Source organism: Pseudonaja textilis, chromosome 1 (assembly GCF_049901715.1).
Source record: "Pseudonaja textilis isolate UNSWEBS1 chromosome 1, rPseTex1.2, whole genome shotgun sequence".
Classification (NCBI taxonomy): Eukaryota; Metazoa; Chordata; class Lepidosauria; order Squamata; family Elapidae; genus Pseudonaja; species Pseudonaja textilis.
Genome location: NC_141990.1, coordinates 8,813,992 through 8,826,069, shown reverse-complemented (window position 1 = coordinate 8,826,069; position 12,078 = coordinate 8,813,992). Strand labels below are relative to the sequence as shown.

Here is a 12,078-nt window from a genome sequence, read left to right as displayed (position 1 = left end):
CATGAGTAGGCGGTGAGGGTTTTTTATCTCCTCTAGCATTCATGTGAGCCTCTTTGGGGGAAAAAAAACAACGGAAGAGAAATTTTTCTGCCGGTTCTCCCACACAAAAGCTGAGCACGAAAATGTGTTCCAAGAAGCAAGGGTGAAGTGTTTCAGACCTGGACTTATGCCACCGGTAGCACTGAAGCAAAAAAAAAAGAAATCTTTCTATGCTTCTCTTTTAGAGCTACCAGAAGTGCGAGAAACACGCTACCCACTCATATTTTATTAATAGATTACATATCTTACCATTCTTTAAAAAAAAAAAAGTTCATAGCAGCACAGGGCACAAAAATCGTTATACGCCAGAGTTAAAAAGAACTGAGGAGATGTAAGGAAGCTTACGAAGACGTCTTTCTCCATCTTGCAAGGCAGACACGAAGGACGAAACCCCGTCTTTGCTTCAAAAGCAGAAGGTGCAAAATCCCCCCAAAAAAAAAGGTTCTGTTTTTTTTTCTGTTAGGCTTTGGTGATGGATCCTTCTCGGATGAGGAAGTCGTAGATCTTCCTGGTCTTGTTCACGTCGATCTTGATCAGGGCCCGGGCCTGGGCTAGTCTCAGGCCTCCTTGTTTGTGGCACTCGTTGACTAAGGCGGCTTTGTACTCTAAGTATGCTCCAGGGACCAACCGTACGATTTGACAAAGCTAGGAGAAAGCACTCCTGGTTAGTCATGTGTCCTAGATACCCATCAGCCATTTCTCTTCATTTTCTTCCCCTCTCCCATCTTCACCGAGACTGCATCTGCTTAATAACCCCTCGATGTCCATTCTATCTCTGTGTTTCTCAATTTTAGCAACGTTAAAATTTGTGGACTTCAATTCCCAAAGTTCCCAAGCCAGCCCCATCACCCTCTCCTCTCTACTTCCTCCCTTTCTCCCCATTTCTGTAAGACTGCACCTGCAGTCTAATCCATCAATATTCGTTCTAGATCAAAGATTCTCAACCGTGACAACTTCAAGATATGTGGACTTCAACTCCCAGAATTCCCCAGCCAGCATCATCCCTTTCCCCAGGGTCACGTGGTTGCATTGGGGGCACTCGGCAAGCGTGTCGTGTTGGTGGCCATTTGCAGCACCCTGAAGTCACATGACCACGATCGATGATGTTTTTGCTGGAAACTGGCATTTACTTCTGGTTTCTGACAAAAATTGTCCCATAATGAACAATGGGTCTGCTTTAGACTGTGGCATTCACTTAACAATTGCTGCAAAACACATACACATGCATTCAAAACATCTGGTCTCCATAACAGCCAGGAATTCTATTTCCAAAGTTGGCTGTGTAGGAAAATTTGCTTCAAATATAGCTAGGCATTCTAACTCAAGAGACTAGTGGTGCCAATCAGGCCATCTTTTCACACACCCATCCACCCCCAATAATAAGATCAGTTAGTCCCTTTTTAGTTTACCTTTACATAAACCTGGCTCTGCCCAACTCTGAAAAGCAACGATCTGTGGAATGTCTATGGAGATTCTCAGTCATCCAGGCCATGGTTGTCCCAAAGGTGCTTTTTCAAGAAGCCACTGGACTTTCTTGGTTTTTCTCCTTGAAAACTGAAAAGCTTCTTCAGTTCTGATTGAATGGTGGTGAATGGAAGGATTGATTATTCCTTGCTGTCGTTGTTCCATTCCCCACCATTCGGTCAGAACTGAAGAAGCTGCTTGGATGAGAAGCGAAAGTCCAGTTGCCTTTTGAAAAATCACCTTTGGGACTATCTCTGGAATGAAGTATGCAGACAACAGGCTTACATGCTAGACATTAATTATATAACAAGCCCTTTGAGTCTTCTGGAGGCTGAAATAGGAGCTTATGAATCTGCCCTTCGCCTTAGTAATGCCAGAATAGTACCAGCAGATGCTAAAAACTCCAGCTCTTTTCTTAAGTTCCCAGCGCTATAATGAGTGTGGTGGAGACACCAACTGTCCACTTTTCTCCTTTTACATTAATAAGAAAATGCTCTGATCTAACCCAGCAGAACAAAACAGCAACCACCAAGGAAAATGAAACTTCTGTCAAGGCTACAAGAACGTTGTAGATGAAGAACGTTCACCTAGGATACTGAGAGACATGAAAAATATCAGCTGAATTTGCCTTGAAGATTTGGGAGACTTGGGGGAAAAAAGACAGCTAGTCTCTTCCTTTCTTGAGGAAGGAAGAAAAATAATCCAAAATATGCCCATCTCATTATCTTAAGGCAGTGTTTCTCAACCTTAGGTACTTTAAGATAGATGGACTTCCCCAGCCAGCCATGATGGAAATTCTGGGAGTTGAAATCCACCCCTGCTGGCTGGGGAATTCTGGGAGTTGAAGTCCATCCATCTTAAAGTACCCAAAGTTGAGAAACACTGTTCTAGAATATTTTTTACCTCATGGAATTTGTTTTGGCTGGGGAATTCTGGGAGTTGAAGTCCATCTATCTTCAAATGGCTAAGGTTGAGAAGGTCTCCTATTCAGGAATTCAGGGAGCTGAAGGAAGTTTTCAATATTTTAAAGGTTTTTTTCTCTTTTATAAGACCAGCATTCCTTCCCATTTGTACACACAAAATTCTTTCTTCTAATTGTACTGTGAGTCTTTGAAAATAAAAATAACTGAGTCTATGAGGGTGGCAGGGAAAATACTTAGGCCTGTATGTGTTCCTAGAGCTGGCATTTCCAGCGGCCACTTATACACACAGGTATTGTGTGATTAGGGCTAATGGCACAAACTCCATCAGGCAATGCCAGCATTTCAGCTGACCTGCATTTGCAGGCCGATCCCAGAAAACAATGGTGGTTTCCTATGAAATAGTGATGGAAAAGATTACAGAAGCAGGAAATAGGCAGCATATTCCCTGCGTGCAGATTTGCATAACTATCAGTCAATGCAGGAATTTTGGGGCCACAAACACTTTGTTGAGGTACACTCTATGCGGTTTTAACGAGACCAAAAGTAATTTCACATGAGGGTCTTGGCAACCAGTCTCTGAATCCAGTTACCTCTTTTTCCTTCTCGTTCAGTTTTTCTGTTCCAGGGAGACCGGTGAGGTTCAACGGAGGGGCGCTTCTTCTACCTGTGGAGAGATAAGACCACCAGCTCTGATTAGAAGGAGTCAGGATTTGAAGAACCAGCTCTTTCAGTTAGACTAGATTAGAACAGAATTCTTTATTGGCCAAGTGTGATTAGACACAAAGGAATTTGTCTTGGTGCAAATGCTCTCGGTGTACACAAAAGAAAAGATACATTCATCGAGAGTCAAGAATCATCAGGTACAACACTTAATAATAGTCATAGGGTACAATAAGCAATCAAATCATACAAGGAAACAGTCAGTTAGGATACAAGCATCAAGGTCACAGTCATACAATCGTAAGTGGGAGGAGATGGATTAAAGGAAGGATGGGAGGATTAATAGTAATAGTAATGCAGACTTAGTAAATAGTTGGACAGTGTTGAGGGAATTATTTGTTTAGCAGAATGATGGCATTCGAGAAAAAACTGTTCTTGTGTCTAGTTGTTCTGGTGTGCAGTATTCTATAGCATCGTTTTGAGGGAAGGAGTTGAAACAGTTTATGTCCGGGATGTGAGGGGTCTGTAAATATTTTCACAGCCCTCTTTTTGACTTGTGCAGTATACAGGTCCTCGATTGAAAGCAGGTTGGTAGTAATTGTTTTTTCTGCATTTCTAATTACTCTCTGAAGTCTGTGTCTGTCTGTTGGGTTGCAGAACCAAACCAGACAGTTATAGAGGTGCCGATGACAGACTCAATAATTCCTCTGTAGAACTGGCTCAGCAGCTCCTTGGGCAGTTATTTTCCTCATGGATGCTGGTGGATTAGAAGGGGCAGTGAGACAGGTGAGAGTGTTAAAATGGTGGTGGACAGATCTATTAGATCTATTGTGCCCACTGTTTTGACCAACCCTGGGCCTGTTGTGAGACCGCCATAAAAAGTTAACTCTGGGATGTTCAACTAGAATTACCAATATATCTGTGTGGGGAAGAAACCCAATGTTTTTCATGAAAGCAGCCTCTTGCTGTGTGGCAATGGACGAACCTGAATGCTATTAATTACCAGTAACCCAGAGCTGTGGTGACCTAATGGTTAAGAGTGCAGCATTGCAAGCTAACACTGCTCACAGCCAGGAGTCCAGTCCTGAAGGTTGACTCAGCCTTCCATCTTTACAGAGGATCCAGATTGTTGGGGGCAAGATGCTGACTCTGTAAACCACTTTGAGAGGGCTGTAAAGAACTATGAAGTAATAGTTTCACCAAAATACAATCTACCCTGAAAGTAAGTCCTAGCTTTATGTTTACATGTGCTCCCAATATAAGCCCTACCCTCAAAATAAGCCCTAATTAAGATCCTGCCTACTCCAGAGTGCATGGGTAAAAATAAAGTCTGTGTGTGTGTGTATGTGTGTGTATGTAGCCAGGCCAAGCACACCCCAACACCTGCCTTGCCAGCCCATTTCTTCTGCAGCTGGCAAGGCCAGCAAGGCTTTCCTGAACGCCTCTGTAGCTGATGACAAAGCTTCGGATTGATCCAGAGCTCTGTTATTGGCTGCAGAGGCCTTCAGGAAAGCCTTGCCAGCCACAGAAACTTCCTGAAGGCCTCTGACAGTGAAAAGGAGGCCAAGGGTGACAGGCGCATGTGAGGTTAGTCAGTGGATGACATCCTCCGAAAATAAGACCTGGTGTCTTTTTTGGTGGAGATCTATATATATTTGTTTTCTTATGTTTTTGTGGGTATTTATATGTATGGTGTGTAGGTTTATTTGGGTATTTTCCCAAATCTTAATATTTGTGCTTTTATTATAGCGAAGTTTCGGCAGAATCTCATCTGCCATCCTGATGAGATTCTGCCAAAACGTCGCTATAATAAAAGCACAAATATTAAGACGTGGGAAAATACCTGAAGAAACCTAAATGCCATTTACATATACACATATACATACACACACACACACGCACACACACACACATATATATATATGTAGGTCTAGGTGTGTTCGGGTCTTTTCCCATGTAAGATTAAGAGTATCTTAGCGACGTTTCGGCAAGGTCCCACTCGCCATCCTCAGGCTGGTGCTTTCGGCTTCGTGCCAGTGCAAGCAGTGTATGATCGGAGCTGCCGTCTCTCTATAAATACTGGTGGTGAGGGCTGGTGTGCTGGGCTGATTGATTGCGCTGCTGCCTCTTGATGTTGGCTGTGTGATGGCCTTGTGAGTTTTGTTGTGGAGATATCCTGGATCTTGTGCTGTAATCTCCGTTTGTTTTGTAGTGATCTTTTTTCCATTAGCCTCTCGGGTTTTAACAGCTTAGGTAATGGGTTGTGTGATGGGCTTGCGAGTTCTTTTGTTGTAATCTCCTGGGTCGTTTGTGTTTTGATCTCTTTTCCATTAGCCTCCTGTGTTGTTAACGGCTTGGGTAATGGGTTGTGTGATGACCTTGTGAGATTTATTGCTGTGGTATCCTTGGTCTTGTGCTGTGATATCCTGGGTCATTTGCTGTGTTGCATCTTCTTGAGTTCTTGTGGTGTTAATTTCCTGAGTTTTCTGATGTGATATCCTGAGTGGGTGGCCGTGATGTAGCATTCTGAGTTTCAGTCTGGCTTCGAGTTTGGGGTCTGGGTCTGTGTTCTTGGCATGTGTCAGCTTGTTTGGTTTTGGGGTTGGGGGTGTGTGACAGCTGGCAAGGCAGTCGTGGTCTGGTTTCTGGATGGTGGTTGTCCTTTGTTTATAGGATGGGCTTGGGCCTGGGTCTGATGAGGGGGATTGGCGGTGGTGTCCCGTGTTGTTTCGGGTCTGGTGTTGGTTTTCATGACTGGGACTCGTTTGTTGGTGAGGGCTAGCTTCCAGGTGTCTGGTAGGTGGGAGGTATCGTCTCATCTATTCATGTTATGGGGGTGTTTCTTTATCTCAATGGCTTCCCTGATTATTCTCTTGCTGGAGTGTTCAGTGTTGGATATTAATTTGGTTCCTTCAAAATTAATTTCATGTCCTGTGGCTTTAAGGTGCTGGAAGAGGGAGGAAGAATTTTCTTCTCTTCTGACTGTGTTTTTGTGTTCTGTGATATGTGCATTTATTCTCTTGTTGGTTTGTCCAATGTATGTGGCTGGGCAATTGTTGCATGGTATTTCATAAACTCCTTGGTTTTCTAGCTGGATCTTGTCTTTGGGGTTTCTTAGGATGTTGGCTATTTTTTGGTCAGTGCCGAAGGGCTGTCCTGATATTGTGTTTGTGGAGAATTTTGCTGATTTTGTCTGTGGTGCCTTTGATGTAGGGGAGGAGTGCGATACCGTTGTCTTGTTCTGTGTCTTGGTTTTTTGGGGGTATCTCTTTTCGGATTAGGTTGGTGATTGTGTTTCTTTGGAATCCGTTGGAAATTAATACGTTAGTGAGGGTGTGTAGTTCTGTTCTCAGGTGGTCTTTGTCAGCTAGGCGTTTGTTCTGGAGATGAGGGTCTTGGCTACGGAGTTGATCTGTGGAGGGTGGTGATGGGATTGTGCATTTAGGTAGCAGTTGGTGTGTGTTTTTTTCCGGTAGATGGTGTATCCTAGGGAGCCATTGGGTTTTTTTGTAAATTAGGACATCCAGAAAGGGGAGTTGGTTGTTGGTTTCTGTTTCCATGGTGAGCTGTATTTTGGGGTGTAGGTTATTAAGATGTGTGAGGAACTTGTCCAGTTTTTCTTTCCTGTGTGGCCAAATTAGGAAAGTGTCATCTACATATCTGAGTCAGAGTTTGGGTTTGTGTTTGGATTTGTCTAGAGCATTGGTTTAAAAGTGTTCCATGTATAGGTTAGCGATAACGGGTGAGAGGGCTGATCCCATGGGTGCTCCTTCTATCTGTTTGTATCTTTGTCCATTGTGGATGAGGTATGTGTTGGTTAGGCGGTAGTTGGTCAGATCTAGGATGTGTTTGGGGGGGTTGTATTTGTTTTCCGATTTCTTATTTAAGTCTCTTAGTTGTCAGTATAGGGAAGGAGAGAGAAGAAGAAAAAAGCCAAACCTTTCCCTTTTCACTTTCCTTCGCTGCTTCGACTCTTCTTTGGGAGCGATGTTATTTTTTGTAAGTTTAAATTCCAGGGTACCTTAGTTGTTGTTTTTACAATTTAACCCAGTCAGCCAAAACTTTCACTTCTTATCTTCCTCCTGCACATTCTTTTCCGGTCGAGTTCTCCTTCGTGGTGGCCATTTCTGACCACCGCTACAACTGCCTTCGGGAAAGGGAGTAATGGCCAGCTGAGGAGGAGAGATGCGGCTCTCCTCAACCCTGCTGGCGGTCTCCCCCCTCTTCACCACCTCTACGGGGTGGCTTAGCCCCGAAACCAGCTGGCTCGGGGCGCTCCAGTGGCGAGCCCAGACAGAAACCGCGCACAATCGTGGATTTCTGTCTGTCGCTGAAGCCCTTCAAACCGGAAGTCCAGGTGTTCGTTTCTGATTAGGGCTAATTCCGTTCTTTTCAGGATCCTTTCAGTGGCTGAAGTTTTGGAATGGAATTTGAGTTGGAAGCATGTGGGGAATCACATTTTTGTCTCGGCAATTGCGTAGGAATGTGAGGTCACATAAGATGGTGGCTCTTCGGACTTGGACTTTCTCGTAGATCCTGGTCAGCTGGAAGATTTCCTCCCCGTAGAGGTAAGATATTTGTTTTTGTAGATTTTCACGGGTACAGGTATGCAGGTCTTGGTGTGTTTGGGGTGGAACAACTGATTTTCCCAAGGGGGTTACATCAGAAGCCGGAACTGTTGTGGAGGGTTGAATCAATAGGGCTGTGAAGCTGCATAGGCATGCACACACACACATATGTAAATTGGGAAAAAAAGCACTTTCAAAATAAAAGAGCCCACGAGGGCCTGATGTTGCCCAGGGGCCATAAAATGCCCAGGTCTGTTCCAAAGACACTAATAATTAAGAAATCAGATCAGGTCCCTTTTTCTCTTTTGGCAGCCTATTAGAAAAAGGGATACCCAGGCCCTGTTTGGTTCTGCCATCTCCAACCCTGGCAAGAAACATCGATGATTAAAAAGTTGTGCTACTATGCAGGTAGTCCTCAGTTGGCAACCACAATTGAGCCTGAAATTCTTGTCTTGCTAAGCGAGACAGTTGTTAAATGAGCTTTGTCCCATTTTACAACTTTCCTTGCCACACTTGTTAAATGAGTCACTGCAGCTGTTAAGTTAGTTGCACGACTGTTAAGTGCATCTGGATTCCCCAATGACTTTGCTGGTCAGACAGAAGGGCGCAAGAGTTGGTCACATGACCCTGGGACAATGCAAATGTGAGCCGGTTGCCAAGAAACCGCATTTTGACCACATGACCACAGGGAGGCTGCAATGGTTGTTAAGTATGAAAAATGGCCTTAAGTCACTTTTCTCAGTGCTGTGCTGCTATTGAACGGTCACTAAATGGATGGTTGTTAAGTTGAGGACTATCTCCTGACCCAATGAGAAGGCTCCCGCAGTAGACAAGGAGAGTATTCGGTAATTGTCTGATTTGCCTTTGCTAGACATCTCGGCATTTCGATGGCAATCTAGAGACTTTAACAGGATCCTGTGGAGTTTAAACATGGCAGCACAATAGCAATCTTCCAAAACTGGAAGGGCTGCTCCACAGAAGAGGGAGTAGTTCGATCCTATCCACAATGTCTAGATAGAACAAGGATAGAACAAGAACCAACAGGTGGAAGCTTTACAGAAGCAGATCATCCTGAGCTGAAATTATGAAGATTAGGAAGAGTCCTGGAATTTGGGGTGGAACATTATTGTTGGAGGTGTCAGGTCCCAGCTGGAAGGCTGCCATTCTGAAAGGGAGGGGTGGAAAGGGATGCTTCTAGGGGCTGATTGCTTAGAATGCTTTCGCTTTTGCTGCAACCCTGTGGGAATTTGGGAAGGGGGCTGTCAGGATGGATTCCCTCCCAGTTGGTTACCAGGGCCGTGGCATCCATCCCACCTTGGGGTTCTCATAACACTTTTGTGGCAGAGGTGGTCTTCAGCAGATTCTGACCAGTTCTGGAGAACCAGTAGCGGAAATTTTGAGTAGTTCAGAGAACCGGCAAATCCCATCTCTGACTGGCCCCGCCCCCATCTCTTCTCTGCCTCCCGAGTCCCAGCTGATTGGCTGGGTCTTCTTTGGTTGCCCTGCACAGGAGAACGGAGCTGGAAAGCAGGTTAGTGGGGTGGGGAGGGAATGGAGATTTTGCAGTAACTTTCTCCCAGGAATAGGGTGGGAATGGAGATTTTATAGTATCCTTCCCCTGCCATACCCAACCAAGCCATGTCATGCCCACCACCCATACCCACAGAACCAGTAGTCAAATTTTTTGAATCCCACCACTGCTTTGTGGCATCATATTAGCTACTGGTGGACATGGGGCACTGGTTGGGTGGGGGGTAGGGAGATTGAACAGGGGAAAGCTTAAGGCTTCATTAAAGAATCTACAGACCTTGCCTGACTTCTCTGCAATCGCTTCTGTCGGTAAAAGTTCCTTTTTGAAATATCGTTTGTTTCAAGAGTCATGCTTTCCTTGAGAAAATAGCTGAAGCAGAAAGGCCTTACAGAAAGTTTTTAAGCAAAGATTGGAGGGCTGTTGATCTACGATGGGACCATAAGACAGGGGTGTCCAACCTTGGTAACTTTAAGTCTTGTGGACTTCAACTCCCAGAATTGAACTCAAACGGGTCTTAAAGTTGTCAACTTCGGACGTCCCTGGTCTAAGAATTCCTTCCTAGGCAGGATTCTAGGGTTTCAAGCACTTATCTAGCAATGAAACCCCACCAAGTTACAGGTAATCCTCAACTTACAACTGCAATTGAGCCCAATATTTCTGCAAGACATTTATTAAGTTAGTTTCACCCCATTTTACGACCTTTCTTGCCACAGTTGTGAAGCGAATCACTGAAATGGTTAAATTAGTAACCTGGTTGTTAAGTGAATCTGGCTTCCGCATTGACTTAATGACCATTATGATTTACAGGTAGTCCTCAACTTACAACCACAACCAAGCCCAAAATTTATGTTGCTAAGTAAGACATTGGTGAAGTGAATTTTGCCCCATTCTATGAACTCTCTTGCCACCGTTGTGAAGTGAATCATTGCAGTTGTTAAGTGAGTAACACAGTTGTTAAGTGAATCTGGCTTCTCCATTGACATTGCTCCATCAGAAGGTCACAGAAGTTGATCCCACGACCCTGGGACATTGAAACCGTCATTACATATGAACCAGTTGCCAAGCCCCCAAATTTTGATCATGGTGACCATGGGCATGGGGGTGCTGCAACGGTCATTAAGTGTGAAAAACGGTCATAAGTCACTTTGTGACACATAAGTCACAAGTCAGTGCCATTGTAACTTTGAACGGTCACTAAATGAGCTGTTGTAAGTCGAGGACTACCCGTACGACAATCATTCCAAACTCAATTATGGCTGTAAGTCGAGGACTACCTATAATTGGCATTTCAGGATATTTTGCAGGAAATAAAAGGAGCGTAGTGAACATCCTTTTGTGGCATTCTTGTAAAAATGGAACAAGTGATTTCCTTAAGAGAGCCATCAGCGGAGATTCCAGCGGACAGTGCAATCCTTGTGGTTATTGTATGTTGGGCTCTATCTGGGCACACAGCAGGCAGGCAATCTGGGGTCATTCAGAGCACATTTGACAGGCAGGCTTGATTCTTCTTACTGGTGTCTGATTTTTCTGAACAGGTGACACATCACACACCAGCAATGTAGCCGAATGACTCACGTTGAAACCTGCTCACATTATGTGAGGTAATCGCTGGAAAGATGCAGTTAAGAAAATGAGTAGGAACACTTACTAAGCAAGAGAAATGTCACAAGAGAAATGCCATTATTATTATTTCCCCTGAAATGAGACTAAGGATTAATGTGTTCTTGGGGCCGTGACTGAAGTCCACCAGATGCCTTCACCGCTTTTTTTCTGAGCTAGGATTTCATACGTACACCAAGGAGTGGGTGAGAGAAAAGGTAAACAGAGAGCTCCGAGGGAAATGAAACGACAGCAATAATTACCTTAATGGGCAGTGGCTTAAAATGAAGAAGAAAAAAAAGAACAAAGCAGCTTGCAAGTTTTTAGCTTGGAGCAAATGTGGGTGAGGCGAGACGCCTTCCCATTCAACAGCTACATTTTCCTTTCCCCTCTGAGATTCTACAAGGAAGGTTAATTACTAATGTGTTTCATGCATGCTTCATTTGAGTTCTAGTGATTCCCAATTTAATATCAAGATCCTGACTGGGGGCTGACATCCTAGGACTCGTTGTATGGGCACATGCTGTACATTCTTGTGAACACATGTAAAACCATCACATACGTAAGTGTAGGCTTGTATGTCATAAATGCTTCTTTGCGGTAACATGTCATGAAGTGCCTGGCTTTCTTTAATCCAATGGGCTGGTGATTCTGAAAAGTGTTCGTGTGTGTGTGCATGCACTGCCTGTTTGTGCAGCCTACTGCAATTAAACTGCTGAGAAAAACCCAACTGTGGCCACTAATAAGTGAAAAAGTACCACAACTGCTTCTTTTTTTAATGGATGCTTTGAAGTCATTTAAAAATCATTTCCTGTTATTTTGAATGTATTGATTTTATATGTCATGTGCATTTTATATTAAGGGCCAACCGATGCTACATTGGAAGGTTATATTGACTTTAGTAGATTATGATAGTACTGTTATTTCATCAGGTCTCCATTATGCTTAGTTAGAAGCCCATGATAAACAAAACAATTCCTACAGAAAGAATATTTGTAACTCAGGGATCCTGGGTGCTCTTTGAGCTGGTGGTTTTCTTGCAGACATTTCATCAGCAGACAAGGTAACATCATCAGGGCATTGATCACGTAGGCACTGATGGTGTTACCTAGTTTGGTAATAAAACGCCTGCAAGAAAACCGCCAAGCTGAGAGAACACCAAGAACCCCACAAAACGATTCCTGCTTATCCATTTGTGGCTTTCTACAAAGAAGGGAGTGAGGACCAGATTTCTACAAAGAAGAGAGTGAGGACCAGAAACCTGCCAGCTCTTTCAGAACAATTTTCGGTGGAG

General features: G+C 44.0%; 1 protein-coding gene across 2 annotated transcripts in view; it reads right to left on the bottom strand.

Annotated features, from left to right (window-relative positions):
• Window positions 1-247: 247 nt before the first annotated feature.
• Window positions 248-12,078, bottom strand: part of TADA2A (transcriptional adaptor 2A) — a 59,865-nt gene continuing 48,034 nt past the window's right edge. For both annotated transcript variants that reach the window (XM_087925440.1, XM_087925447.1), the window contains 2 exons: window positions 3,017-3,090; window positions 248-684 (listed from right to left, as the gene is read on the bottom strand). In XM_087925440.1, coding sequence (XP_087781566.1) covers window positions 499-684; window positions 3,017-3,090 — 260 coding nt within the window. In that variant the 3' untranslated portion in view covers window positions 248-498. The remainder of the gene's footprint in view (window positions 685-3,016; window positions 3,091-12,078) is intronic.